The following is a 26,273-nucleotide window of genomic DNA, read 5'->3' as shown; positions in this document are numbered from 1 at the left end:
TGGTACTGAACTTGATATGGATGTATAAACTGATCCTCTGATCTTTAGGATTTTCTCAGTAAAGAAATTAGCAAATTCATTGCAGGCCCGGGTGGAGTGGAGTTCAGGAGCCACGGACAGAGGAGGATTTGTTAGCTTGTCGACTGTGGCAAATAACGCACGAGTATTATTAATGTTCTTGTTAATGATTTCAGAGAAGAAAGATTCCTTTCACATTTATATTGATTCCTTTTAAGTTTGGCCTGTTTTCCAGTGTAGTCCTGTTTCTCTGACTGTGACTAACTGGATGTGCTCTCTTCATCATGGGAGCTGGCTCGGAGCTCGTCTGCCTGGCTGTGTGTTTCCTGGACGGGGCCGCCTGTGGAGCTGGTTGACAGTTGCCTTTTGTATCTATGCTTCTTTTTCTATGTCTGCTTCTGTCTCCTTGAACCCCAGTGGGTCTCAGCAGATGGCCGCTCACACTGAGCCTGGTTCTGCTGGAGGTTTCTTCCTGTTCAAAGGGAGTTTTTCCTCTCCACTGTCGCTACAAGCATGCTTAGTGTGAGGGATTGCTGAAGAGTCAATGAGTCGATGCAATCAGCTGGTTTTCCTTAGATAGAAAACTTTGAATCAATCTGACTGGATGATCTGGTGAACTGGAAAGTGACCTGAGATGACATGATGTGAATTTGGAGCTATAGAAATAAACTGAATAGAATTGATTTACACATAGTAGACTTTTAATTTCTTTTGATTTTTAAATGATAAGGATAAAAATGTTTTTTGACCAATGGTTTTTGCCATTTTACAGAATCATTTTCGATTTAACAAACAGCAACAAAAAATGTTGTATTTAGATGTCATAATAGTCAATAAAATGTCCTTAACCAAAAAATATCTTTCTTTCACTCTCAGAGTGTTTTTCATGAATTCCTTATAGAAGCACTTTTGTTTTTTTTCTTAATATATTCATATATATTTCTTATTACATTGACATTAATTATTTCCATCAAAATATCCAGATTTTTTTAATGTTACAAAGGCAATAAGTTCTCGTTCTGGATTACAAAAACCTTATTGGTTTGAAAGTATCCAAAGTATTTTACTGAAAGCCCTAAAGGGTTGAGGTCGTGTTAGTTTCTTGGTTTTCTCTAACTAGTTGCATATTAGATGTTATGCAAATGTTTTATCTGCTGGTCTAGATGAGTGAGGATAGAAGAACCTCACTCATCCAAACAGTGATGATGTGGTGTCAGAGGTACTGTGAGGATTTGAAGACCTCTTTGTTTCTCTTGTTGAAATTCTGTTATCAGTTTGGGGGTTTAGGAGGGATTAAAATGTCAAGGCTCTTAGAAGGCTTGTTTTTTCTGTCTAATTTGATTCTTCTCACTCAGATCGAAGAGGTCGAGGCTCTGTCATCTATCTATGGAGATGAGTGGTGTGTCATAGACGAAGCATCCAGAATATTTTGCATCAAAATGTCCAGCGACGCAGAGGAGCAGAAACTGACTGCATGTTTGCAGGTGGAGAAAGAAGCAAAAAAAATAAAAATCCTGCATATGAATCTGAAGTGTTTTTGCTTTCGGTTCTTTCTAAAACCCTATTTCTTTCTTTCTTTCTTTCTTTCTTTCTTTCTTTCTTTCTTTCTTTCTTTCTTTCTTTCTTTCTTTCTTTCTTTCTTTCTTTCTTTCTTTCTTTCTTTCTTTCTTTCTTTCTTTCTTTCTTTCTTTCTTTCTTTCTTTCTTTCTTTCTTTCTTTCTTTCTTTCTTTCTTTCTTTCTTTCTTTCTTTCTTTCTTTCTTTCTTTCTTTCTTTCTTTCTTTCTTTCTTTCTTTCTTTCTTTCTTTCTTTCTTTCTTTCTTTCTTTCTTTCTTTCTTTCTTTCTTTCTTTCTTTCTTTCTTTCTTTCTTTCTTTCTTTCTTTCTTTCTTTCTTTCTTTCCCTCGCTGATCAGATAATCCTTCCACCTGATTATCCGAGCGCAGCTCCGCCCATCTATCAGATCAAGTAAGTCTATTTGCCTTTCAGATATAATATGAGGGAGATGTGCTGATTTGAAAGAACAACGTCCCACTCCAAAGCGCACTCCGCATCCCACTCCATAACCCTGTGTTTGTTCTGGGCTTTTGTAGTGCGGCGTGGTTGCGAGGCTCTGAGAGGGCCAAATTGGCAAACAGCCTGGAAGACATCTACGTGTGAGTGCTTCTCATAATATCTGACTTCACAACAAAAGCTTTCATTATCCTTTCCGCCGGGCAGCGTCTCCGCTCAGAGTGTGAATTAGAGCTTCCGCCCTCACAGGCCTCTTCTTTCATTTCCAACAGGGAGCATGCAGGGGAGAGCATCCTGTACCTGTGGGTGGAAAGGATCAGAGACTTTCTGCTGGAGAAATCCCACAGCCTAGAATCAGGTGAGGTGTGAGGAATGAGCCACAGGTCGTTAAGCACTTCATAATGACCTCAGCTTCCTTTATCCACCACATTTTCTGCTTGCAAATATTAGTACCAGTTGACTGGTTTCTGGGCAGTAAACCTGAAACCAAAGCAAACCAAGCATGGCTGGGATCATGGCGAACACGTTTAGTACTAGACAGCAGTGTTTCCCAACCTTTTTTCACCCGTTCTCCTTTGAGCATTTATTTCTCACCATAAGTTCCACTCTCAGTTAAAAGTACACTGAAAAAATGCTTTTGGCATTTGCTAAATCACATTTAATTACTTTAACACAGTTGTTCCATGTCCTACCCTGCTAACATAAACCTGTATTGATCAAACTGGAGCTCCTTTGACTAACTCCCCTATAATCACATTTAAGGCGGAGGTTCATCTTCCAGCAGGACAAGCCTGGATCTAGAGTTAGAACCAAGGTGGAATGGTCTAGTCAAAGTCCACAACTGAAACTAATTGAAAATAGAGCTAAAACAAAAACCATTGTTTACTTTTTTGTTAGGCAGAATTAATTTCAGTCTGTAGATATGCAGAGCTGGAAGAGTCAGTGTTGTGGTCAAGACCAGCTAACCCGAGACCGAGTCAAGACCAGCGCCAGTATGTGACAATAAAATGTGAAACATGATCAAAAATTGATCTAAAAGACCCACATTCACATAAAAACACCTAGATATTTAACACACAGAACTGGACTAAACATTAACATCTTTATTTAGTACTTCTTTGTAGTAATCACAGAATTTCAAACAATTAATCAAAGTCGATCAAAATAGTATTTTCTCTGCGTTTCATGAACTGTACAAACATTTATGTTGTTTTTAACTGTGCTATTTCAAAACATGTGTAAAACTAAAAAAAATAATTTCTCTTGTTTCTCTCTCATATACAGATTAAAGCTATATTATATAACTTTTCTTAAATAAATCTATATCTGTCACCAAGTTGTGAAAATATGTTATGAGACAGATAATTTGTTGAAAAAAAATTTGATCTCCCAAAAGCCGTCAGTTCTAAGACCCTGTTGCTGATCAGATGGTTTGTTTTTGACCAAGCGGTGTATTTCTCTAGTTAGCACTGGGAACATGGACAAAAGGCAGAAGTGCTAACTGCAGAACTTACATTAGGCTGTATGCTTTTTTCTCTGTTGCTTTACAAATATATTTGTGATTTAATTAGTCGAATTTTATAACCGATGATTTGGCCGACATTTTATCCCGTTCTCAGACAACCACTTGTGACTTTCAATCGAAGTGCTGCAGCCCGCGCGCAGGTGAAAGGGGGTGGGCGGGACAGCGGTAAAAAACAAAAAAACATGCATTTACCAATGAGACTATGAGGTTATTGCTTGGATTTGAATCCAAGGATCCAATAAAAAGGATCTTAAAGAAACTGATAATATTCCGATGATTAGCGTTATTTCCACAGTTGTGGTCTTGACCGGTCTTGAAATAAAATGCCGAGTCCTCAGCGTCCGAGACCGAGACCATCAAAAAATGGTCTTGAGACCAAGACCGATGTCGAGTACTACAACACTGCGGAAGAGTCATAATCTAAAAGACTTGCAGCTGTAACTGAAATGAAAGGTGGTAGCGAGTGTTTCTGGGAGGTTTGAATACAAGTAGAGGCTTTAGTTTTCTCTTTTGCTTTAACAGATAATTAAAAACCACGTCTCAGATTCTTTTCATGCTTATAATTAGGAATGAAGGATGTTGTTTTGTTTTACTCTCACATTTACATGGGTGGGAAATGAGTTTAGAGCAAGATGAAAAACAAGATAAGTTAAAAAGAATTAAAAAAAGAGAGAATTAGCATAGCATAATTAATCTGCAAAGATAAAAGAACATATTTGCAGCACAATGACATGAAGTATAAAATCTAAAGTCGTTGCACATAAAGAAAGAGCAACTTGTACAAAGAGAACATAATCATTGGGGCTGAGTTTGAATATTACGCCAGCAGAGGTAGTTCTGCTGCTGATGCCTGCAGGGGCGGATTTAGGAAATGTGGGGCCCTAGGCAAAGACAGGCAGGGGGCCCTCTGAACTGAGAAGACATCAAACAGCCCCATTCTCCAGATGTAGAAATGTTAATAGAATAGACATCCATTATCTGTTCTAGGTTGTGTCCCTCTCTTCTTGTCCCTTTTCTTCTTGTTTTCCTCTCTATGTTTTGTACTCAGCTGACTTTTCATGCTGTCTCTAAAGGAATGAAAGATTTTTTCCAAGCACTAAGCTCACTTAGCTGATTGCTCCTTCCTGTGTTTCCAAAAAGGCCAAAGTAAATAACCCAGTCCTTCTTTTCACTGTAGACAAGCCATGATCTGCTTATCTGTTCTCCATTTTTCATTTGGATGAAATAATAGCTGCATGAATCATGACAGCAGACAAGATAGAGGAGAGCAGGAGGCGGGGTTACCAATCTACTCGCTCTGGAGAGCAGAGTTCGCTGCTTTTAGATGTTGTCTCCAAAGTCTCCAGTAGCAGAAAAAAGTCTCTAGATTTGGCGCTAGGAGCTTTTTAGAAATCAAAGTGCTAGAGGGGTCTGAAAAGTGGCTAAATATAGCGACTAAAGCGCTAAGTTGGCAACACTGCTCTTTGCATGGTTTGTTTTCAAATGGTTTGCTGCTGTCTGTTTGGACCTTTCTGAACATGTGCAGCAAATGGACTGATCCAATATGGTGGACACTGATTACATATTAACCATACATGTAAGCAGAGTTTTATCGGGTCCCCGGGGACTTGGGGCCCTAGGCAACTTCCTAGTGTTGCCTTATTGCCTGAGCCTGAGCTGCAGAGCATCTGACTTGTCAGAGTGTGACAGAGGAGCACTGAACGCTATCCATCACATGACTGTAGAAGGAAGTGAGAACTGAGTTCTCCAGTTCTGTACGCCTCAACCTCCTAAAGAAATGAGGTGTTAGTGTGCCTTTTTCACCAGGGTGAAGGTGTTCACTCTCCACATAAAGTCATCAGCCAATTTCACTCCGAGGAACCTGAAGCAAGCAGTCATGTGAGAGCAGTATGGACAGGAGGGAGCTGGTGGAGCGGGAGATGCCATGGATGTTCTCAGACTTTGGTTTGTCACTAAGGAGCAGTAGAAGCCAGCAGTAATGGGGGCGGAGCCTAGTCAATTCTATTCAGTTTATTTCTATAGCTCCAATTCACATCATGTCATCTCAGGTCACTTTCCAGTTCACCAGATCATCCAGTCAGATTGATTCAAAGTTTTCTATATAAGGAAAACCAGCTGATTGCATCGACTCATTGACTCTTCAGCAATCCCTCACACTAAGCATGCTTGTAGCGACAGTGGAGAGGAAAAACTCCCTTTGAACAGGAAGAAACCTCCAGCAGAACCAGGCTCAGTGTGAGCGGCCATCTGCTGAGGCCCACTGGGGTTCAAGGAGACAGAAGCAGACATAGAAAAAGAAGCATAGATACAAAAGGCAACTGTCAACCAGCTCCACAGGCGGCCCCGTCCAGGAAACACTCAGCCAGGCAGACGAGCTCCGAGCCAGCTCCCATGTCAGAGGATGAAGAGAGCACATCCAGTTAGTCACCGTCAGAGAAACAGGACTACACTGGAAAACAGGCCAAGCTCCAACATCTAGAAACAAAGGTGTTGATGGCAGCAGCACAGCTGATATTTCTCTCCAGGATGGAGTCACAGCCAAACAGGAACAGACCAGATGAAGCTACTATGAGAAAAAGCAGAGAGAGCAGAACGTTAGAGATTGAACTAACAGATTCTGCAGAGTGGGAGAATAGAGATAGAATGAAGCAGAATGATGAAAAAGGGGTCCCTATGTCCTCCAGCAGTCTAAGCCTATAGCAGCATAACTATAGAGATAGCTCATGATAACCTGAGCCACTCTAACTAGAAGCTTTATCAAAAAGGAAAGTTTTAAGCCTAGCCTTAAAAGTAGACAGGGTGTCTGCCTCACAGACTAAAACTGGTAGTTGGTTCCACAGGAGAGGAGCACAGTCCAAGTGTAAATAATCATCTGACCTGGATCTATGGGATAACGGCACTGAATTACATGTATTACATTCCGTTAAATAAAAAAAAAAGATAGTTATTATTATGACCTTTAATAATAAATACTTGAGCCCATTCATCCATTTATTTTCTGTTGCGCTTCATCCCTGCTGGGGTGGCAAGGGGTGCTGGTAAGAGTTGTGCTGATTCCACTTTTTGGCCCAGATACCAATACGTGTGCAAGATCGGCCGATACCACCATTTTAGTGCTGGATCGGGGCCCGCCTGATACTGGTATCGGTATCGTTGCAACACTAGTGCTGGTGTCTATCTCCAGCTGTCTACGGGCGAGAGGCGGGTTCACCCTGGACAGGTCTCTAGTCCATCGCAGAGAAACGCAGAGACAAACAGGACAAACAACCATTCACACTCACACCTAAGGAGAATATAGAGAAGCCATTTAACCTAACAGTTAGGGGTGTAAATCACATCCATCATGGCGATTCGATTCAGTATCGATTTCCTGACCCAACGATTCGATTATTTTCGATACTCAAGAATACACCACGATACGATTCAAGTCGATTGTTTTTTGTTTTTGTTTTTTGTTTTTTTTTTTACTTACAGGCTAAACAAAGTTTCAAGTTTGAAATAAATCAATGAAAGCTGTAATATCGTTATGCTTTTTTTTTTTTTAGAAACAACAACAAATGACAGAAGTACAGAAGTTGCATAAAAAAATACTGCACATAATCAGTGCAATGAGTGCAACGCAATACCTCGGCTCCAGACGTCCCGCCCCCTCCACAGACGCTCCGCTGCTCCTCTCCCAGATTGTAGCTGACCGCAAACAGTGCCGCAGACAGGAGGACGGCTTGTTTTGGTTTTATGACCGAAATTGCGGAAAACAACTCGTGAAGTTTGACCCGCTAGAAGAGCGAGGTGCGCGAGAACGCTGGGACCATTTTTCCACCTGGATCTCCGCTCTTTTTGGCCCTCATGTCCCTCCGTGGGCGGCGAGGAAGACCAACAGCGTGTAGCGCAGACCACGCTTTAATATTGAGCATAAATCAAAAATGTCTGCATCAAGCTCACTGCTGTAAGAGTAAACCAGGAAGCGAGGTAGGAGGGCAAAATAGGTTTAGCGCCACTGCAGCACGGGAGGAGAATTACGCCCAGGAGCAAATGGATAAAAATAGACCAGAGGAAAAAAAAACATGGATTCTCTTGCGGACGTATCGATGCATCGGATCGTTGGCTGTTGGATCGATGCATCGATACAAAACGATTATTAGTTACACCCCTACTAACAGTCATGTTTTTGGACAGTGGGAGGAAGTACCTGGAGAGAACCCACGCATGCTCAGGGAGAACATGCCATCTCCATGCAGAAAGACCCCGGGGGCAGGAATCAAACCCAGAACCTTCTGGGCTGCTCAAGTGGTTAGCACTGCTGCCTTAGCCATGTCTTTTCTAACAACTCAAGAATAACCTTCAAGAAACCCATTAAATCCTCTCTTCCCGTCTGTTATTCTCTATATTTATTGAGATTATTAAAATATAATTTATAATATCATAAAAGCTGATGGTTTCATTTTGTTAGATTTATTCTTCTGGACTTTCATTGATCTATTTATTTTATTTAAGGTTGGTTGGTGGTACTTAAGATAGATAGATAGATGTTTTACACATTTTCAATTGCACATGAAGCCAAATGTTCCCCTATACTTTATAAAAAAACATTTTCTTTATGTTTCTTGTTATTTGCGTATAAAAAAAATTCTGTTTATTTTTTTCTTTTGTTTACCCAAATATAAGATCAGCTGGGCCAGAAAAATCCCACCGTTCATTAGACGTTCAATAACGACTTTAGATCAATCTAACTCTCCGCTCGCTGGTTAAACCTCATCTAAATTCATCTCCCTACTGCATCCCGCTCCTATTTACCAGCAGAACTTTCTGCTGAGGATCAAAAAGCGTGATAAGATGAACACAAAGCGCTTTAAAAAATACTCAGGGCTCTGAGTGACTGCACTGAATTAAGATCCGTATCTTTGTAATGCACCCAGTTGCTTTGCTAAAGCCGTTTCCACTAGAAAACAGTTCTAAAAGGTTTCAGGATGTCAGCCTTTCTCTGCATCACAATAAAAGCTGGTTTTTATTTTTTATTTTTTTATTGTCACTCTCTTCTCCTCCGTCCCACTTATCTAAAACTAGACCCTCGCAGAACATTATACCTTTTTAGCAACAAGCCAGGAGAGATATCATCCCGCCTCCCTGCTGTGATGTGTCATAAGTCCTCTCAGTGATTCATGTGGTAATAAGTGTAACTGGTCACAGCCCTTCAGCCTCAGTGGGACTGACGGCTTATTCATTCCAATGACAGGGACATGGTGTGAGAGAGAGACGGAAGCAGCGATAAGGCTGAGGATGCACATTTTACCGCAGAATAAAGGAAATTAAAAGCAGAAGAGATGACGGGGCACATTGGAAGAGACGAGGGACAGAAGGGCTCTGAGTCTGGATGAATGACATCACACTGGAGAAAAATGATGAGCAGAAGCAAAACATTAAAAACCTAATATTTGTTCAACAGAACATGAAAGCCACTTTCTGTAATGGATTTCGCTGCTGTATATGTTTCTATTGAGCTGTGTGTTGATTAAAGTGTTAGACTGCACCCAGCTTTTCATTAGGAGAGTAAACATGGAGGATCTGCTCTGCAGCTTTGCTTTTCACTCTTCTTTTAGTGGATTTGCACATTTTAGCAGCATTTACCTAAGAAGACTGATGAATGGCATTAATGCATTCGTCTGTATTTTCTTTAGTTTTCAGTCATAATAGTGAAATGCATCCTGTCCTGCATGCAGAGTCCGGCGCAGTCTTGTTTTTCTGACATCTCATTTGTGTCAGCAGGGAGTTTTCTTTCCCTGAAAGGTGCATGCTTTTTATGATTATGTTCTGTTTGCATCTTTTGCTCAATATCCTTCATTATCTTCAGAAATGTTTGGCAACCCTTTTGGCGAGCCACACGTTTGCACCGTTTCATGCTGAGAAAATACTCTAAGAAAATGAGAGGCATGTTGATTCCACACCTTAGTTTACTTCAACTTGTTTTTTCTGCTGGAAGTTGTTTATGAAAATAATACGTTATCAAATATTTACACCTTCAGTGATGAGAACTACATCTGGGAAGGACCTTTAATTAAATCTAAGATTTTATTTTTTTATAGGACTTGCTAAGCATAAGAAAATCAGATGTATTCTTTAATATCTAGACCTCGTCTCCATGGAGACCATAAACATAATCAATATATTATTAGCTTTCACCATTCAAGTCTTTGAAAAAATCTTTCTTGTTTTGCTTATGTTTTTTTTTTTTTATTTGCTACTAAAACTTTGAATGATGCTATCTCAATAAAACCACAAATCAGTTTATTGGGATTCAGTTATTATATAAGGCTTTTATTTTGAAAGGGAAAGTCAAGAATACCTGGTTTTAAATAAAAAAATGTGGCATTCATAATTTACTCCAGGATTGTCTTTCACTCAGAGTCTTTTGGGTATGTCTCTGCAATCTTTACTGCAGTCCAGGGGTGGATTTAGACATTTTTATTGTTTCTATTTCCAATTCAAGTTACTACTTTTAATGTTGGCCTCCTCAGGCATCCAACAAGAACAGGTGAACACAACCGCTGAGGAAGAAGTGGAGGATGATGAAGAAATGCCTGATTTAAGCGTTCTCAGGGTGGAACCAGCATACCCCGTCATGAATCAGGCAAACGGTAAGGCTACCTAAAATCCGCACCTGCTCCATTTCTTCTAAAATCCTGCATAATTATGTGCATAACTTTCCACTGGTAGATGGAGAGATCCCTCCAATAAAACATGGGAATCCCATCACAGACCGACGCAGCACCTTCCAGCCCCATTTGGCGCCTGTGGTCACGCCAACACAGGTACAGCAGGGGAACATCAATGCTTTTAAATGCTGAAATTTAACCCTGAAGACAATATGCTAACCAGAATATTAAATAAGATTCAGGTGGAACTAATTTGTTTCTTTGTGGGCGGAAAACATCTAAACCTGCTGATTTATACAACCGACTGACGGTTTGGAGAGAAGATCCTCCTGCATATTAATTTCACTCCTTAGCTCATCTTAAAAGCTTCCACCTGCTGCAAAGTGCTAATTGGGCCAATTTAACAGATGCAGCTGTCCTGCAGGGGCGTTATGAGCTGAAATAATGGCTTTCATCTAATATTCTTAATGTGTTAAGTAACAAACCTGCTAAAGAAGTTTAAAAGAAAACAAAAACAAGAAAAGCACGTACTTTATGGGAAGCAGGGAGGTGTTAAAAAGCCGTAGAGCATTAGTAGAGCCGACGGGGCTCATTTTTCATCCTCAGGTGGAAATGAAAATGTCCTTCCAGCCATATTGTTTGAAAACTGAGATAAAAAGCAACCTGCTGATGGTTGGCAGAGCTCCTGACTGCTCTGGATCAGTTCGTCCAGCCCTCATATTGTTCCCATTCGTTGCTTTTTTAACCTTCTTTTTTGCTTAAATTGTCAGCAAACCCTTTTTCACCTTTTTTCTAACTGATTGCATGTCTGTTTGTTTGAAACATGGCTGTAAAGTTCTGTAGAGGCAAAAACCTCTAACCTTCGATGTTTAAACTCATAAAAAGGATTTATCAAAGCTTATTTCATATATTTTGCTAGTTAGATGAAGGTAGAGATGCACTGATCCACATTTTTTCCCTTCTGATCCGATTCTGATACTTTAATTTTGATATTTGCAAATCTCAATACTTTTCTGATTTATTCAATATTTTTATTACTGAAAATGTTTCTAATGACTGTCAAAAAGTCTATAAATAAGTATGACCTGTCTGAATTTGTCTGAATTTACTGGTGCATATGGAAAGAGGCCACCTGACATGAGAATACAGTCAGAAAAAGAAGTTATAAAAACCATAAACTGTTAAAAATACAAATTCCATCCTGCAAACCAGGATGCAGCTGTAAGGAATCAAATCCACATTGAATCACAGGCTGATGCCCATGAACTTTCCTGCTGTTCACAAATGTTTTATCTAAATTACATTTTCTATAGATTTAAAAAAGATCTGCCCTCCTGGATCGGCTACATTTTCTAATACCAGATCTATATATATTTTTTTCAATATCTGAAATGGTATAAAATATAATAGATCTTTGGTTTTTATGACATATCACTGGCTTTTGTATCAGATGGCTGTTTAGTTCTTTTGTAACATTATCAGCATATTTCTCTTATTTAACTTGAATATTGTCTTTGATTATAATGTGTTTTAAGGCAAATCTGTGCTTTAAGCAGCAGACCAGCAGCATAGTTATTGCAGTAAAGATTGTTTTATGTAGATAAATAAATCATGTGAATTCTTAAAAAGTATAGATTAGTTTTTCTGTTGAAGTCTTTTAGCATTCAGGTTTATTTCTACTTTATTATAGACCAGTTTCCTCATTATTTCCTCAGTTTATAGAATGTCTGATTTATATGGTTATTTTTATTGTAAAAGGAAACATTAACTAAGTTAATTTCCTGTCCTTAGAAGAGCGCTTGGACTTGATATTGAGTTTTCATGCTTTTACCCGGGAATTGATGTTTATATTTGTAACTTGGAAAACATTGGTTTGGAACCACCTCTGAATTATAACACCAGGAAATTTGATAATATTTGCTCAACTGTTGTTTTTTTTAGGAATCAGAAATTTAAAACACTAGATTTTGTACATTTACAAACATGGTAGCATCTGTTAGCATCACAGCACCTTGGATCCAGGGGCAGATTAAGGACATTTGGGGCCCTAGGCAAAGACAGGCAGGGCCCCTCTGAATGGAGAAGACAACACATTAAACAGATAGAGAAATGTTAATAGAATAGACATCCATCATCTGTTCTAGGTTGTGTCCCTCTCTTCTTGTCCCTTTTCTTCTTGTTTTCCTCTCTATGTTTTGTACTCAGCTGACTTTTCATGCTGTCTCTAAAGGAATGAAAGATTTTTTCCAAGCACTAAGCTCACTTAGCTGATTGCTCCTTCCTGTGTTTCCAAAAAGGCCAAAGTAAATAACCCAGTCCTTCTTTTCACTGTAGACAAGCCATGATCTGCTTATCTGTTCTCCATTTTTCATTTGGATGAAATAATAGCTGCATGAATCATGACAGCAGACAAGATAGAGGAGAGCAGGAGGCGGGGTTACCAATCTACTCGCTCTGGAGAGCAGAGTTCGCTGCTTTTAGATGTTGTCTCCAAAGTCTCCAGTAGCAGAAAAAATATTATCAGCATTCTGATGGAATTTTAGCCAAAGGATTTTTATCAAAAACATAATTAATGTGCACAGAAGAGGAATAGTTGTATTAACCATACATGGAAATAGAGTTTTATGGGCCCCCCAGGAACTTGGGGCCCTAGGCAGCTGCCTAGTATTGCCTAATGGTAAATGCCCCCCCTTCATGGAGCTACATTGTGTTTAGATATTTAGGTTGAGGCTGTTGAAGCTTCTCAGACTGTTTAAATTGAAATGTTGTTTTATTAGAAAAAAAGCATAGAAGTTTCCCTTGCCCTTTTCCATCTAGCGATCCAAATACAGAGACTTATTTCTATGTAGCATATATCTACTATTCCAGATAGGAGTTTAATGGGGAGTGAAACTGTGCATGTGCATACGTTTCCAACATAACTCACTTGTTTGTGAAAGGAAGCTAACTTCATGGGGAGTTTTTTTTTACACTAACTTTTACTTGAGAAAGGCTTTGAATAAACTTGGCTTTTACTTTGCTTGTCTTAGAGTAAACTGACAGGAGACGTCACAGTGCAGCTCTGCTGCTCTGGGTCCTGACAGTGCAGATCTAGGTTCTCCTTTAAATGGCTTTTTGTTTTTCTACATGTGTTTCAGGTTAAAATGGTGTTGGAGAAACTTTATGAAAACAAGAAGATTGCCAGCGCCACTCATAATATTTACGCCTACAGGTTGGTCCAAACATACATGGTAGAAAATCACTTTTTATGATCAAGCCTTAAAAGACAAACTTCCTTCACAGACAGGAAAGTTTTAAGCCTACCATTAAAAGTAGGCATATACACTCACCGGCCACTTTATTAGTTACACCTGTCCAACTGCTTGTTAACACTTATTTTCTAAGCAGCCAATCACATGGCGGCAACTCAGTGCATTTAGGCATGTAGACATGGTCAAGACAATCTCCTGCAGTTCAAACCGAGCATCAGTATGGGGAAGAAAGGTGATTTGAGTGACTTTGAACGTGGCATGATTGTTGGTGCCAGAAGGGCTGGTCTGAGTATTTCAGAAACTGCTGATCTACTGGGATTTTCACGCACAACCATCTCTAGGGTTTACAGAGAATGGTCCGAAAAAGAAAAAACATCCAGTGAGCGGCAGTTCTGTGGGCGGAAATGCCTTGTTGATGCCAGAGGTCAGAGGAGAATGGCCAGACTGGTTGGAGCTGATAGAAGGGCAACAGTGACTCAAATAACCACCCGTTACAACCAAGGTGGGCAGAAGAGCATCTCTGAACACACAGTACGTGGAACTTTGAGGCAGATGGGCTACAGCAGCAGAAGACCACACCGGGTGCCACTCCTTTCAGCTAAGAACAGGAAACTGAGGCTACAATTTGCACAAGCTCATGGAAATTGGACAATAGAAGATTGGAAAAACGTTGCCTGGTCTGATGAGTCTCGATTTCTGCTGCGACATTCGGATGGTAGGGTCAGAATTTGGCGTCTACAACATGAAAGCATGGATCCATCCTGCCTTGTATCAACGGTTCAGGCTGGTGGTGGTGGTGTCATGGTGTGGGGAATATTTTCTTGGCACTCTTTGGGCCCCTTGGTACCAATTGAGCATCGTTGCAACGCCACAGCCTACCTGAGTATTGTTGCTGACCATGTCCATCCCTTTATGACCACAATGTACCCAACTTCTGATGGCTACTTTCAGCAGGATAATGCGCCATGTCATAAAGCTGGAATCATCTCAGACTGGTTTCTTGAACATGACAATGAGTTCACTGTACTCAAATGGCCTCCACAGTCACCAGATCTCAATCCATCTTTGGGATGTGGTGGAACGGGAGATTCGCATCATGGATGTGCAGCAGACAAATCTGCGGCAACTGTGTGATGCCATCATGTCAATATGGACCAAACTCCCTGAGGAATGCTTCCAGCACCTTGTTGAATCTATGCCACCAAGAATTGAGGCAGTTCTGAAGGCAAAAGGGGGTCCAACCCGTTACTAGCATGGGGTACCTAATAAAGTGGCCGGTGAGTGTATATATTTGTGCATAAAAGAAATAATCTGCTTAGCAGAATTGAAATAAGAGTGAAAGCAGCACGAACCATTTATATCATTAAATAATGTTTAATATCAGGCTAATTGGGAAGAAGAACTCAAGTTAACACAAACTGCCATTTTGAGCAATGATTTTCTTTTTTCTAAACTATCTCAGCCCTTTGTGAATCTATATTTCTCAAAGTGTTAGATCTTAAAACTGTTTAGGAGTTGTCTTTAAATCCCAATTTGATTGCAGTTTGTTCTGGTTTCCTTCACAATCAACAAAACAGACGATTCATCCAGGAGGCCTTAAAGAAACTCCAAAAATACATATGAAGCTCTGTATTCTGTTTTTATCTAATGAGAGACTTAAAATAATTAATAGAGCCATCATTTCTTCACTCTGGAGGAAATCCTGAGCAGCCAGTAATTAGTTTGTGAATTTTAAATAGTTTTATGCAGAAGAGCAGAGCCTTCTGTATGGTTTAGTTAATGCTCAAAGGCCCTTCAATGTGTCTCATATAAACAGTTTATATTGGTTAAAATTTGTGTCTCTGTAAATTAATTTTGTCAGATGAATAGATTTTTTTTTCATTAATCTGGTTTGATCTGGTTTACTTTGTCTAAATAACTTTTCTTCACAGTTTATAAAGCACCATTAACAATAAAAGAAGCAAAAACGAAGCCAATCTGACAGAAGGGAAAACTTCCTTATACATATCCTCCAGTAGCAGAGCCGGCCCAGCCACCAGCTCACAGGGTTTTGATTATGTGCCACAGAAACTTGTCAGCTCACATCAGGGCTCGTTATAGTTTGTGTACAGTCTGTCCGATCTTATCAATCATACGATATTTTCCTCGCCGCTGTAGCTTTTGCATGCAGATACGATCCCCCATGGCAACGGCGAAACCCCTGAACCTCGCAGGAGCCGATGCAAATCACCTCCTGAATCCGTGTTCGTACTGAACAGATTGAAACCAGGCCTCCATCCTTGTGTTAGCGATACAGTTTGACTCATTAGTGGAGAGGAAAGTGAGATAAGTTACTCTAAAGGGAGCATCACTGCATTAAATGGTCAAAAAGCAGCAGAGCAAACGAGGCCTTCTTAACACTTCCTGCTAAATGGTGTGTGTTTTCTGACGCATGTGTCCGTGCACATTCTTTTCTTAACATTGTCTACTGAGGTCAGCGTGGAGCTGCCGCCGCGCTGCCCGGGTGCTCATCACTCACTGGGCCGAGATGTTGACATTTAGGCCGTTTAACAAACTTTTTTTTTTCTCTGTGAAGAGGCTGCCGGCGGTCACGGCGTCACACTCTCTGACCGGGACGTCTGAACACTCCCCCACCTAACGCCAAGCTGTCGGGATCTCTGTTGTTTGTAGGATTTACTGCGAGGACAAGCACAGCTTCCTGCAGGACTGCGAGGATGACGGCGAGACGGCCGCGGGGGGGAGATTGCTTCATTTACTGCAGGTTGTGATTCCGTCCAGTCCGTGTCTCTTTCAGCCGCACACTAAACGCCATCTTCTTTGGCTCAAACTCCCAAAAGAATCCAGAAATGATTCAGCGCTGAGTGCACAAAGCTTTTGCTCAGTATTGATATCACAGCCGCTTTGTTAAATCTGCTGACTGCATTTGGCTTCTTGTGGCGTTTGCATGTTTAATTGGTGTCTGTTCTGGGCTGTTTTTTCTTCTTTCACAGCCTGCATAATGTGGCATCTGCTGTGACTTTTGCTCAGGGATTGTTATCAGTAAGCAGCTCTCCAGAGGCTGCTGCAATATAAAGCTAAACGCTTTGGGTTGTGGTGTAATTTTCCTTCTGTTAAAGGCCTCTCAAGACATCTATTGAATGAAGGATGTTTCAAGCTTTAAACGGCACATAATCGTAATGCAGTGGAATATTTAAATGGTATTTTTTTTCTCCATTTGATATTCTACTTCACTGCAAGAATCTGTCTCTCTTAAAAAGAGACGGTTAATTCCAGCAGAATATTTCCGACATAAATATATTCAAAAAGAGCACATTAGAGCCTATTTTTTAACTAATAAAATATGTGACAACAGTAAAGGTGCGGTGTGAATAATACATGTGATAATGACAGAGTTAGTTGCTCCAGTTTCAGGGCTGAGATGTGGGAAAGTATTGCCTCTTCACAAGCAAACAAGCAGACGTGTCCTAAATACAAATGATAATTGGCACATTTTGTTTTTTCAGGTCAAAGGAACACAGACGAGCCCCCTCGTTTAAAGATCAATCTGATCCAATTTGCTCAAAGATAATAGGGGTCAGACTTTGCTCTATTAGTTTTACTTTTAAATAAACTCCCTCTTGAATCCACTTTTTAATTTATCTACGTATCCCCCCTCATGCACTCACTATGTCTGTCTTATTAATTATAAAATACAGTTTTATCGTAAGGACTAAATACTAGTGATGCGCCGATGCCTTCTTTGGCCCCGATACCTGGCTGTGCAGTATTGGCCAATACCGATACCATCTGTTTGAAATTGATGTGTGTATATATGAAGAACTGCAGACTACTTGGATGTAAAATTATTGTGAAGGAGAAAAAAGACTAAAACAAAGTGAATCCAGTAGAACTTTTTATTGCCTACCTGTATTGGGTGACAATAGTTGAAGAAACTTTTGGCTCTCAAAATGGTATCGGTGCCCTATTGGTTGGTACTCACTGATACCGATACCTCCATTTTACTGCTGGATAGGGGCCCCCGAGAGTGAAACTGACAATGCCCACGTGCATGGCAGCTGGATGCTGGAATACATCGGGTAAAAGTGAAAAAAAAAGAGTTATTCCACCTTTCTGATTCCTGATCCTCCACGGACGGGTTGGTCGTTGGATCGCCAACTTGAAGAGGGAGGATTTGCCATCGAACTTCTGGCCAGAGAAAAAACCCGTAATATGTAGCTAACATTTGGAAGAAGAATGTTTTCAAGATGACTTGGATAATAGCGCGTTGTGACAAACACCAGATACAGCACTGGGACTTGATCAACAGCCGATACCGCACCGTGACGTCACTAACCAGTAGGTGGCAGTAGTGTTCTTTGACAAACATGGATGCCTCCAGTAAAGCACATTCACATGGAAATTACTCTGAATTAAAAACACTGATCATTTATTGAACAGGATGGAATCATTTCAGATTTAAAGAACTTTCAGAAGCTTGAATTCTGAATATGAGCGACTTTTCCTTTAATAATGTGTTCACACTAAATGCAGCAGACGCAGCAGAAGCAGCTAGTTTATATGCAAAGTCAATGGTTGACGCGCATCAAGGCGCAGCAAAATGTCCCGCAGCGCATCTGAGCAGCTGAAGCAGCGCGCCGGGAGCGTTTAAGCATCTGACGCGCAGCAAACGCGCTGCTGCTCGAGATGGAAAAATGTAACTTTAGCTGCTGGACGCGCCGCATCAACCAATCAGAGAAGCTGATCTGGGAGCTGGCAGGGAGTCAGACGCAGCACTGCTGATGGAGAGTGCTGTGATCACTCCTCTGAAACAGTTTATTAACGCCTAAATTAACTTCAAATGCAGAAATCTGCCGACAGAATATCTTCGCTTTTATTATCCTGGTGCCTGCAGTTTGGATTATGTACATGAAAAACACCTACCAGCTGCCGCGGCGAAATGCGAGGAGGCGACCCGGCCAGAGGCTGCTGTTGAATGGGATTCCTACTGACAGCGCACCGCTGGTATGTGGGGGTCTGAGCGGCTCTGACAGAAATAGTATAGGCAGGATGATAATCTGGATGAACTGACTGCACTGATTATGTTTTCAGGTGTATTTTCTCACTTAAAAACATATTAAAACTACTTTATTCCCACTGATCACAGCAAATATAGCTGCAAGGCAGAGAAATGATAGAGTAGCTCTGCCCAACGCGCGTCAGAAACACTTTTGCACCGCGCAGCCAGAGCAGCAAAGCTGCTTCAGCCGCGCGTCAGAACTAACTGGTACAAGCAGCAAAAAGGAAGCAGCAGACGCGATTTTGCTGCTTTTGCTGCGTCCGGTGTGAACGTAGGATAAGAGAAATGTCTCCATAGTGCATTTAGGGGAAACATTTCTTTTCGAGTTTATGTTTTTTTTATTAATGCCTCACAGAAACATTCACACCCCTATAACTGTGTCAGTTTTTTTCTGCAATTTTATATCTGCTAATTTCTATCTAATCTTTTAGGGGACAGTCGCATACATACAATGGTATTATCATAAATTTAATCTTTAAATTGTTGTATAAACTGATACAAAGACTTAAAAGTTGTGCTTAACCCTCCAAAAAAAATGGCAGAAAACTCAAATAGGAGCCTGGTTCCCTCATGTGTTCAGTCTTTTGTCAGATACCACTTTTGATGGCCTGTAATCTAATCTCTGCATAAATCATATTCTTTCTCTGGCTCTAAGGAGTTTAGAGACCATATTTCGAATAAGAAAATCTGAAGCATCATCATATTATCATCAGATCTGTTGTTTGCTTCTTGTTTTAATTGCTGCTTTTTGTTAGAAATTCCTTCTATATCTATTTACGGCTGCTCTTTGCCTATTTAATTACTCCTCCAGAGTAAATAAAGTGATTCTGTTCTATTGTAAATCCAGCTGTTCTATGAAGGCTTTGTTCGTGAACAAACAGCATCATGAGGGAACGCAGCAGACGGGTTGTGGAGAAGAATAAAGTAGGATTCAGTTATGAACAATATCCCAGGCTTTGAACATTTCACAGAGCATTTTCTATCCATCTTATGGAAATGAAAATACTGAATCTGATGAGATGCAACCAGAGAAGCAGCCAGGAGACCGGAGGTAACTCCTAATCGGATAGAAAGAAAACTATTTGACTTGGTGACGCTTTGCTCTCCATTCAGCTGTTTTAGTCGATATACTCTATGTACAATCAGAAAATAGAAATATTTGTTGTTAATATGTCTATTTACAAATTGTTATAAAATGTTCGTTGGATTGGTGCAAATAAGGGAGGATCTGAGGGCAGAAACGCTTCTCTAGATCAGAGGTCTTCAACATTTTTCAGGCCAAGGGCCCCAAACTGATGGCGATGGAGTGGGGACCCCCTAATTATATATTTTCTATAAAATAGTGTTCTATCAAACTGGTCCTATAGTCACTCTGTTACAGGAGTAATGTAACTAAAGTAATCATTTTAGTTATTAGTAGGGATGCAGGATATTGGGATTTTGTCCGATATCCAATATGCCGATATTTTAAAACTCATGTAGCCGATAACCGATATCGATACCGATGTTAAAGCTGGACAAAAATAAGTAGTCATTGAAAATAGCAGTTTTGTTCTCCATTTCTGACACTTTGAGAAATAATATACTCAAATATATTTTCATACGCTGATGTCAAATTGTTTTTTAAAACCGCGGTATCGATCTATTTTACTTTCAAAATCTGGTGAAATTTCATCGTTCTGTTACAAACTCTCGTGATATTTTGCAAATTCTTGTGAGATTTTGTTAGTAAAATAGATCGATACCGCGTCAATATATCAACATATAAAAATATGGCAACATTTGGTGAATTTTCGGGGGATTTCGTAGCATAACGATGACATATAGCAATATTTCATTAGTAAAAGAGATTGATATGGTGTTTTTAAATGGCAATATATCAGCATAGGAAGATATTGGGATATTTTAATGGATCAATATTTTTTCCCTTTTTTTAAAGTCTGTAAAAAAGAAGTTTTTGAGGAAGAAGAAGAAGTAGTATTTTTTATTTTTATTTTTTTAGACTTTAGAAACTCAGAAGCTGATCAAATATCGGGTTAAATATCGGTGGGGGGGCCGATGTCCGATATTCAGTTTTAAGGCCGATACCGATAGGGGGCCGATTTTATTGTGCATCCCTAGTTATTAGTATTATATCTTCAGTACAGGGGCCATAACAGGGGCCTGGACATGATCTACAGGGGCACTGGCACTGATAGAACACTATTTCATAGAATACATATATACTCCATCTTACCATCACTTTGGGGGCCCTTGGCCTGGAAAACATTGAAGACGCCTGATCTAGAGCCCAGATCTGCGTCCTGCAGGAAGCGATCTTAACTTTGTCTCTGCAAAGAGCCGATATCCTGACTGAACTTATTCAGCTCTGCAATTTTCAGAAGCTTTGATATAAACAACTTATCTTTGAGTCAAGTCAGCCCAGGGTTAAGCTTGAATCTATAATAAGTCTTTATCAAACACCATCCAAAGGATCGTTGAACAACGGTTTCCGTTTCTCCCCAGTTAATCTTTACATATGATGTGTATGAAACGTTTCTAAATATATATTTAACACAAAACCATGACTGTTCCAAGTCATTGCTGTATCCTGAACATTCTTCACATTAAAACATAATATTTATACATGAAATGTGCTGAAACCAACAGGTGCAAAAACAATGTAGCAGTGAATGAAGCTAAGATATAAAAGTACCAGAAAATCAGGTTATAAAATATTATTTTTACCCTTTATCTGCTGCATACCTCAGCATTCATTGGTTATATTCAACAGATGCAATTAATAATATGTAAGAAGTTAAACCTTGGTTTATGACTTTGTATGAAAACGAGCAGACCTGCTGCCAAAATTAATATATCTCTGTCTGTAAAGCATATTTAATCAAAAAGGAAAGCTTAAAAAACCCTATAATATCCTTTATTTAGTGAAGGAGCAGAGAGTGTGATTACCATCTGTGTTTCCAGTTATGCCTGGAAACCTGAAAATGTGTGAATAGATATTAGTTGGGGTGTCAAGATGTGATAAATGATTAAAAACTAAATTAAACTACAACAGAATTATTGCCTGCAGTGATACCTGCAGTTCTGTATAATTTATCCTTTATTTTTGTCATAGAGGGAATGAGTGGGAGAGCAAGTTTCTTAGAAATGTCAAAGTCCATATCGTCCATCAGTAGTGAGATGGGTCCGGTCTGCAAAGCTCTGCTGTAAAATAATGGAAGAAAATAATATTTGGTCCTAGTCGCTGAGAGAGTTTGAAAATCTTGGTCCAGCATGCCAGATGGAGACACTCTAGAAAAAACAGTGACTATTGCATATGTTTCCTTGTGTTTACACTAGGAAACACGGGGAGATACAGTGCCTTACCTAAATAACATTCCAGTAATGTCTTCCCCTGCAGCATATAATTGTGATCTCCAGATAAATAAGGCAACCAGATGTTTTTGGAAGATGGTAGAAAAACATCCTTCCTACATCTCCCACTTCTTTATACAACTCCCAGCTAAAATGCTGCAACATTAAATGTCCTTTAAAAAAAGCGATGCTAACACCCTTCCTATGCTCACTAATATTCAGGTACCACAGGATGCTACATTTTTAAAAGGTAAAAAGGTAAAAAGACAGTTGGACCAAATTAATTTACTCAGTTAAAATGTATAGAGGATGATCTTTTATTTCTGGGTGGATCATCTAAATCAGTGGTCCTCCTAACTGTCAATCATTCTGGTGATATGTTTACGTAAGGCTGTCCTACGCGCTCGTTCCGTTAGCTAGCATTTTCTGCGCACTTTCAGGTGTATATCTGTGGTGAGCTCCGGTTTCAGACAGTCATCGTAGCTCATTGACTGATTGAAAATGGCCGATGGTCAGAGGAGGAAAAAGTGTCTATGAAGTGGATGAGAAGAAAAGAAAGCAAAGCATTATGGGTAACATAGGCGACTAATAACAAAGATGTGGTGGAGGAGGAGTTACGCGACCAACGGGGCAAAAAGCAGTGATTATCTGTCTGAACGCTCATCGTGGGCATTGTCAGTTTCACTATAGCTCTGGTGAATTTCAATGGTGAAGTCCTCTGGAAATCTTCAATAATTGTTGTTGATTGCAGATGTGTCTAGTAGTTCCCATTGATTTAGCTTGGAAAGCGGGGAGAATGGCGCTAGGCTTACCGCACCGTGACGTCACTGCTGGAAGATGGCAGGAGGGAGGGGCTACCAGGCTCGGACTGGGAATGGTTTCCGGCCCGGGCCAAAAAAAAAAAGAAATATAGAAGCACAGTCAAACGTGTGCGTCTCAGATGTGAAAGAGAATACCAATCCACATTCTGGATTAACTGATCTAACTTCAAACTTCACACAACAACCATCACCAAGACTTCTATAATGCGGTTCTACTAGCTTTGGGGTTGTTTAGATGTATCACCAGTTTCACTAATGAAAAATGGAGAACAGATAAGCAGATCATGGCTTGTCTACAGTGAAAAGAAGGACTGGGTTATTTACTTTGGCCTTTTTGGAAACACAGGAAGGAGCAATCAGCTAAGTGAGCTTAGTGCTTGGAAAAAATCTTTCATTCCTTTAGAGACAGCATGAAAAGTCAGCTGAGTACAAAACATAGAGAGGAAAACAAGAAGAAAAGGGACAAGAAGAGAGGGACACAACCTAGAACAGATAATGGATGTCTATTCTATTAACATTTCTCTATCTGGAGAATGGGGCTGTTTGATGGGGTGTCTTCTCTACTCACACGGCCCCATGGCTGTCTTTGCCTAGGGCCCCAAATTTCCTAAATCCGCCCCTGGCTCTGTTTTCCATAGTAACTGATTGAACTCGTTTCTAATCCCAAACCAAAGTTAGTTTTCTAAGAACTTTGTTCTCTCCAGTTTTGCCTCGGTTATCAATCCCTTTATTTCTGATATCAAACAAACTCTTGTTTTCGGGCTCTGTTGTCAGATGGCACCGTGATTCACACACGCACTCCCACATCACACTAAAACGTCCAATTGTCCTCACACTTTTTGTTTCCCTCTAACATTGAATGAAAGCCAGTGTGAGGTTTGTGACAAAACAAAAAGTTTAGCCGTAACGAAGGCTCGGCGGTGACTCGGAGTGCTTCTGTCATAGTCATTACCAGCAGGTGCTGCGTGGTGTCAGAGCTCTTCCAGATGAGGTCCGTGACTCCTGTTAAAGTTCGTACTCATTCAGGAGGTGACGGCAGCCGTCTGTGCCGCCGGGACGCTGCTGCAGATATATAAATCACTGGGAAATAATGCACCGGCTTCTCGGTGCACAGAATGTGATCTTCTGCATTGAATTTAAACGAATCAAGCTGTTCATTTCTAAATCAGGCGTGATTCAGACAGTCCAGATCTAGCACTCTGAAATGATCCCTGAAAACTGCAGGAAAAGATAAAAACCCTGAGGTGATGTCTCTCCGTTTGTACAAACCTCCATGGCTCATGTGTGATGCTAGAAATGCAGGAATTAAAACCATAGAAGCACCAAATCTCTTTCCACTCTGCTTTTCATGCAATGTTTCATCTCACGTCCGCTGCTCTCTTGTGCCTCATTATATTACAGAAGCTCTGGAAAGCAGCTGTACTCTGCCTCCTGCCAAACACTCAATAAACTCCAGGTAGAGTTAGCGATTAGATGATAAACACAGTGGAGCACTTTCACAGCAAAAGAACTGAAATTAGAGGTTGGCAGGGAGCAAAACTGAGCAAAATAAAGTCATTGTCTATGTTTTGTGTAATATTGCCAACCAGAGACGTAAATCCGGAGGAATGTGGACATTTGGAGGGATTTCCCTGCATACACCTTATATTATATATTAGGGATGCACGATATAATCGGCCCCCTATCGGTATCGGCCTTAAAACTGAATATCGGACATCGGCCCCCCCACCGATATTTAACCCGATATTTGATCAGCTTCTGAGTTTCTAAAGTCTAAAAAAAAAATAAAATACAACTTCTTCTTCTTCCTCAAAAACGTATTTTTTACAGACTTAAAAAAAAGGGAAAAAATATTGATCCATTAAAATATCCCAATATCTTCATATGCTGATATATTGCCATTTAAAAACACCATATCAATCTCTTTTACTAATGAAATATTGCTATATGTCATCGTTATGCTACGAAATCCCCCGAAAATTCACAAAATTTTGTCATATTTTTATATGTTGATATATTGACGCGGTATCGATCTATTTTACTAACAAAATCTCACAAGAATTTGCAAAATATCACGAGAGTTTGTAACAGAACGATGAAATTTCACCAGATTTTGAAAGTAAAGTAGATCGATACCGCGTTTTTAAAAATCAATTTGATATCAGCATATGAAAATATATTTGCGTATATTATTTTTCAAAGTGTCAGAAATGGATAACAAACTGCTATTTTCAATGACTACTTATTTTTGTCCAGCTTTAACATCGGTATCGATATCGGTTATCGGCTACATGAGTTTTAAAATATCGGCATATCGGATATCGGCCAAAATCCCAATATCGTGCATCCCTATTAGATATCCCTTCCTTCCCTTACTTTAAGTAACGTATTAATGCAAAGTCACTGCTTACAGTAAGTGTAAGAAAAACATATATGTGCAAGACTGGGTTTTTAGACTGGTGCTTTTAATGTTATATTTGCGGATTATTCCAGTATCTCTCCTGGAAATAAACACAAATCTGAAATGTTCTAAATGGTATTCTTGATAAAAACTTCATTCTGCCACCAAGGACAGAGATAATGTCCAAATACAGATTTTTGTCCTTGTTACTATTCCATCGTATTCATAATGAGGGATTTTTTTAGGGCTGAAACAATTAATTGGATTTGTCGTGATTAATTGATTATTCAAATAATCGTCAACTAATTTAGTAATCAATTAATCGTTAACCCTTTATAGGACCCTCAGTGAAATACTTTGAAAATTATAATTTCCAGCCAAAAGTGTTTTTGGAATCCAGGACAAGACCTTTTTATCGTCGTAACATTCAAAATATCTGGATATTTTAATGGCAAAAATAAATGTCAATGTAATTACAAGAAACGCCAACTTACCCGAATATATTAAGAAAAATAACAAAAGTGCTTCTATAAGAAATTCATAAAAAACAATCAGAGTGAAAGAAACACATTTTTTGGTCTAACATAACCTTAGAGGCATTAATGCTGATACTGGCACTGACATTTTTTAGTTTATAAACCTAAATATAATAATTAAAAAGGCTTATTTACTTTTTAACTTTTCAATTAGCTTTTTACCTTTTTCTCTTGATCTGTTAACTTTTTTTTCCAACTTAATTTCCAGTAGATAATCTATCATTCCAGGGCTCATTTAATTGGTCAAATGCAAAAATCAGATGTACAGCCATGTAGCAGGACCTTTGCTGAATGGCTGGATATAGATCTAGTGCTTCTAGACCTCACCAAGGAATTGGGAGGGGGTCTCCATTCGTAAGGGGTATGCAGGTGATCAATTAAAAAATATCTAAGCATTTTGCTTTTAAAATAGAAAAAACTTTTTTTGTCCATCAATCTGCTCTATCCTACGGAACAGGATTAGGGCCACTGGGGAAAAAAAAAAAGTTAACTGATTTTTAAATTTTATTTCAGTTTAACATGGGAAAAAAAGTCAGAATTTTGACTTTTTTCTCAAATTAAACTGAAATAAAATTTAAAAATCAGTTAACTGTTTTTTTCAGTGGCCCTAACCCTGTTCCATACTATCCAGAAATCCTCCAGTGGAAAAG

At 39.6% G+C, this 26,273-nt stretch overlaps 1 protein-coding gene across 3 annotated transcripts in view; it reads left to right on the top strand.

The window, feature by feature from the left end:
* The window catches only part of impact (impact RWD domain protein), a 50,117-nt gene that overhangs the window by 2,013 nt on the left and 21,831 nt on the right, over positions 1 to 26,273 (top strand). The window contains exons 2-9 of one of the 3 annotated variants that reach the window (XM_038268432.1): positions 1,374 to 1,502; positions 1,932 to 1,984; positions 2,110 to 2,172; positions 2,302 to 2,387; positions 10,067 to 10,186; positions 10,266 to 10,360; positions 13,342 to 13,415; positions 16,126 to 16,216. In XM_038268432.1, coding sequence (XP_038124360.1) covers positions 1,374 to 1,502; positions 1,932 to 1,984; positions 2,110 to 2,172; positions 2,302 to 2,387; positions 10,067 to 10,186; positions 10,266 to 10,360; positions 13,342 to 13,415; positions 16,126 to 16,216 — 711 coding nt within the window. The remainder of the gene's footprint in view (positions 1 to 1,373; positions 1,503 to 1,931; positions 1,985 to 2,109; positions 2,173 to 2,301; positions 2,388 to 10,066; positions 10,187 to 10,265; positions 10,361 to 13,341; positions 13,416 to 16,125; positions 16,217 to 26,273) is intronic. The other 2 variants (XM_038268448.1, XM_038268440.1) reach the window with 2 other exon arrangements.

Source organism: Cyprinodon tularosa, unplaced genomic scaffold (genome assembly GCF_016077235.1).
Source record: "Cyprinodon tularosa strain WSP-4 unplaced genomic scaffold, ASM1607723v1 ctg119, whole genome shotgun sequence".
In the NCBI taxonomy this organism is placed as follows: domain Eukaryota; kingdom Metazoa; phylum Chordata; class Actinopteri; order Cyprinodontiformes; family Cyprinodontidae; genus Cyprinodon; species Cyprinodon tularosa.
This window is presented reverse-complemented; position numbering and strand designations above follow the sequence as displayed.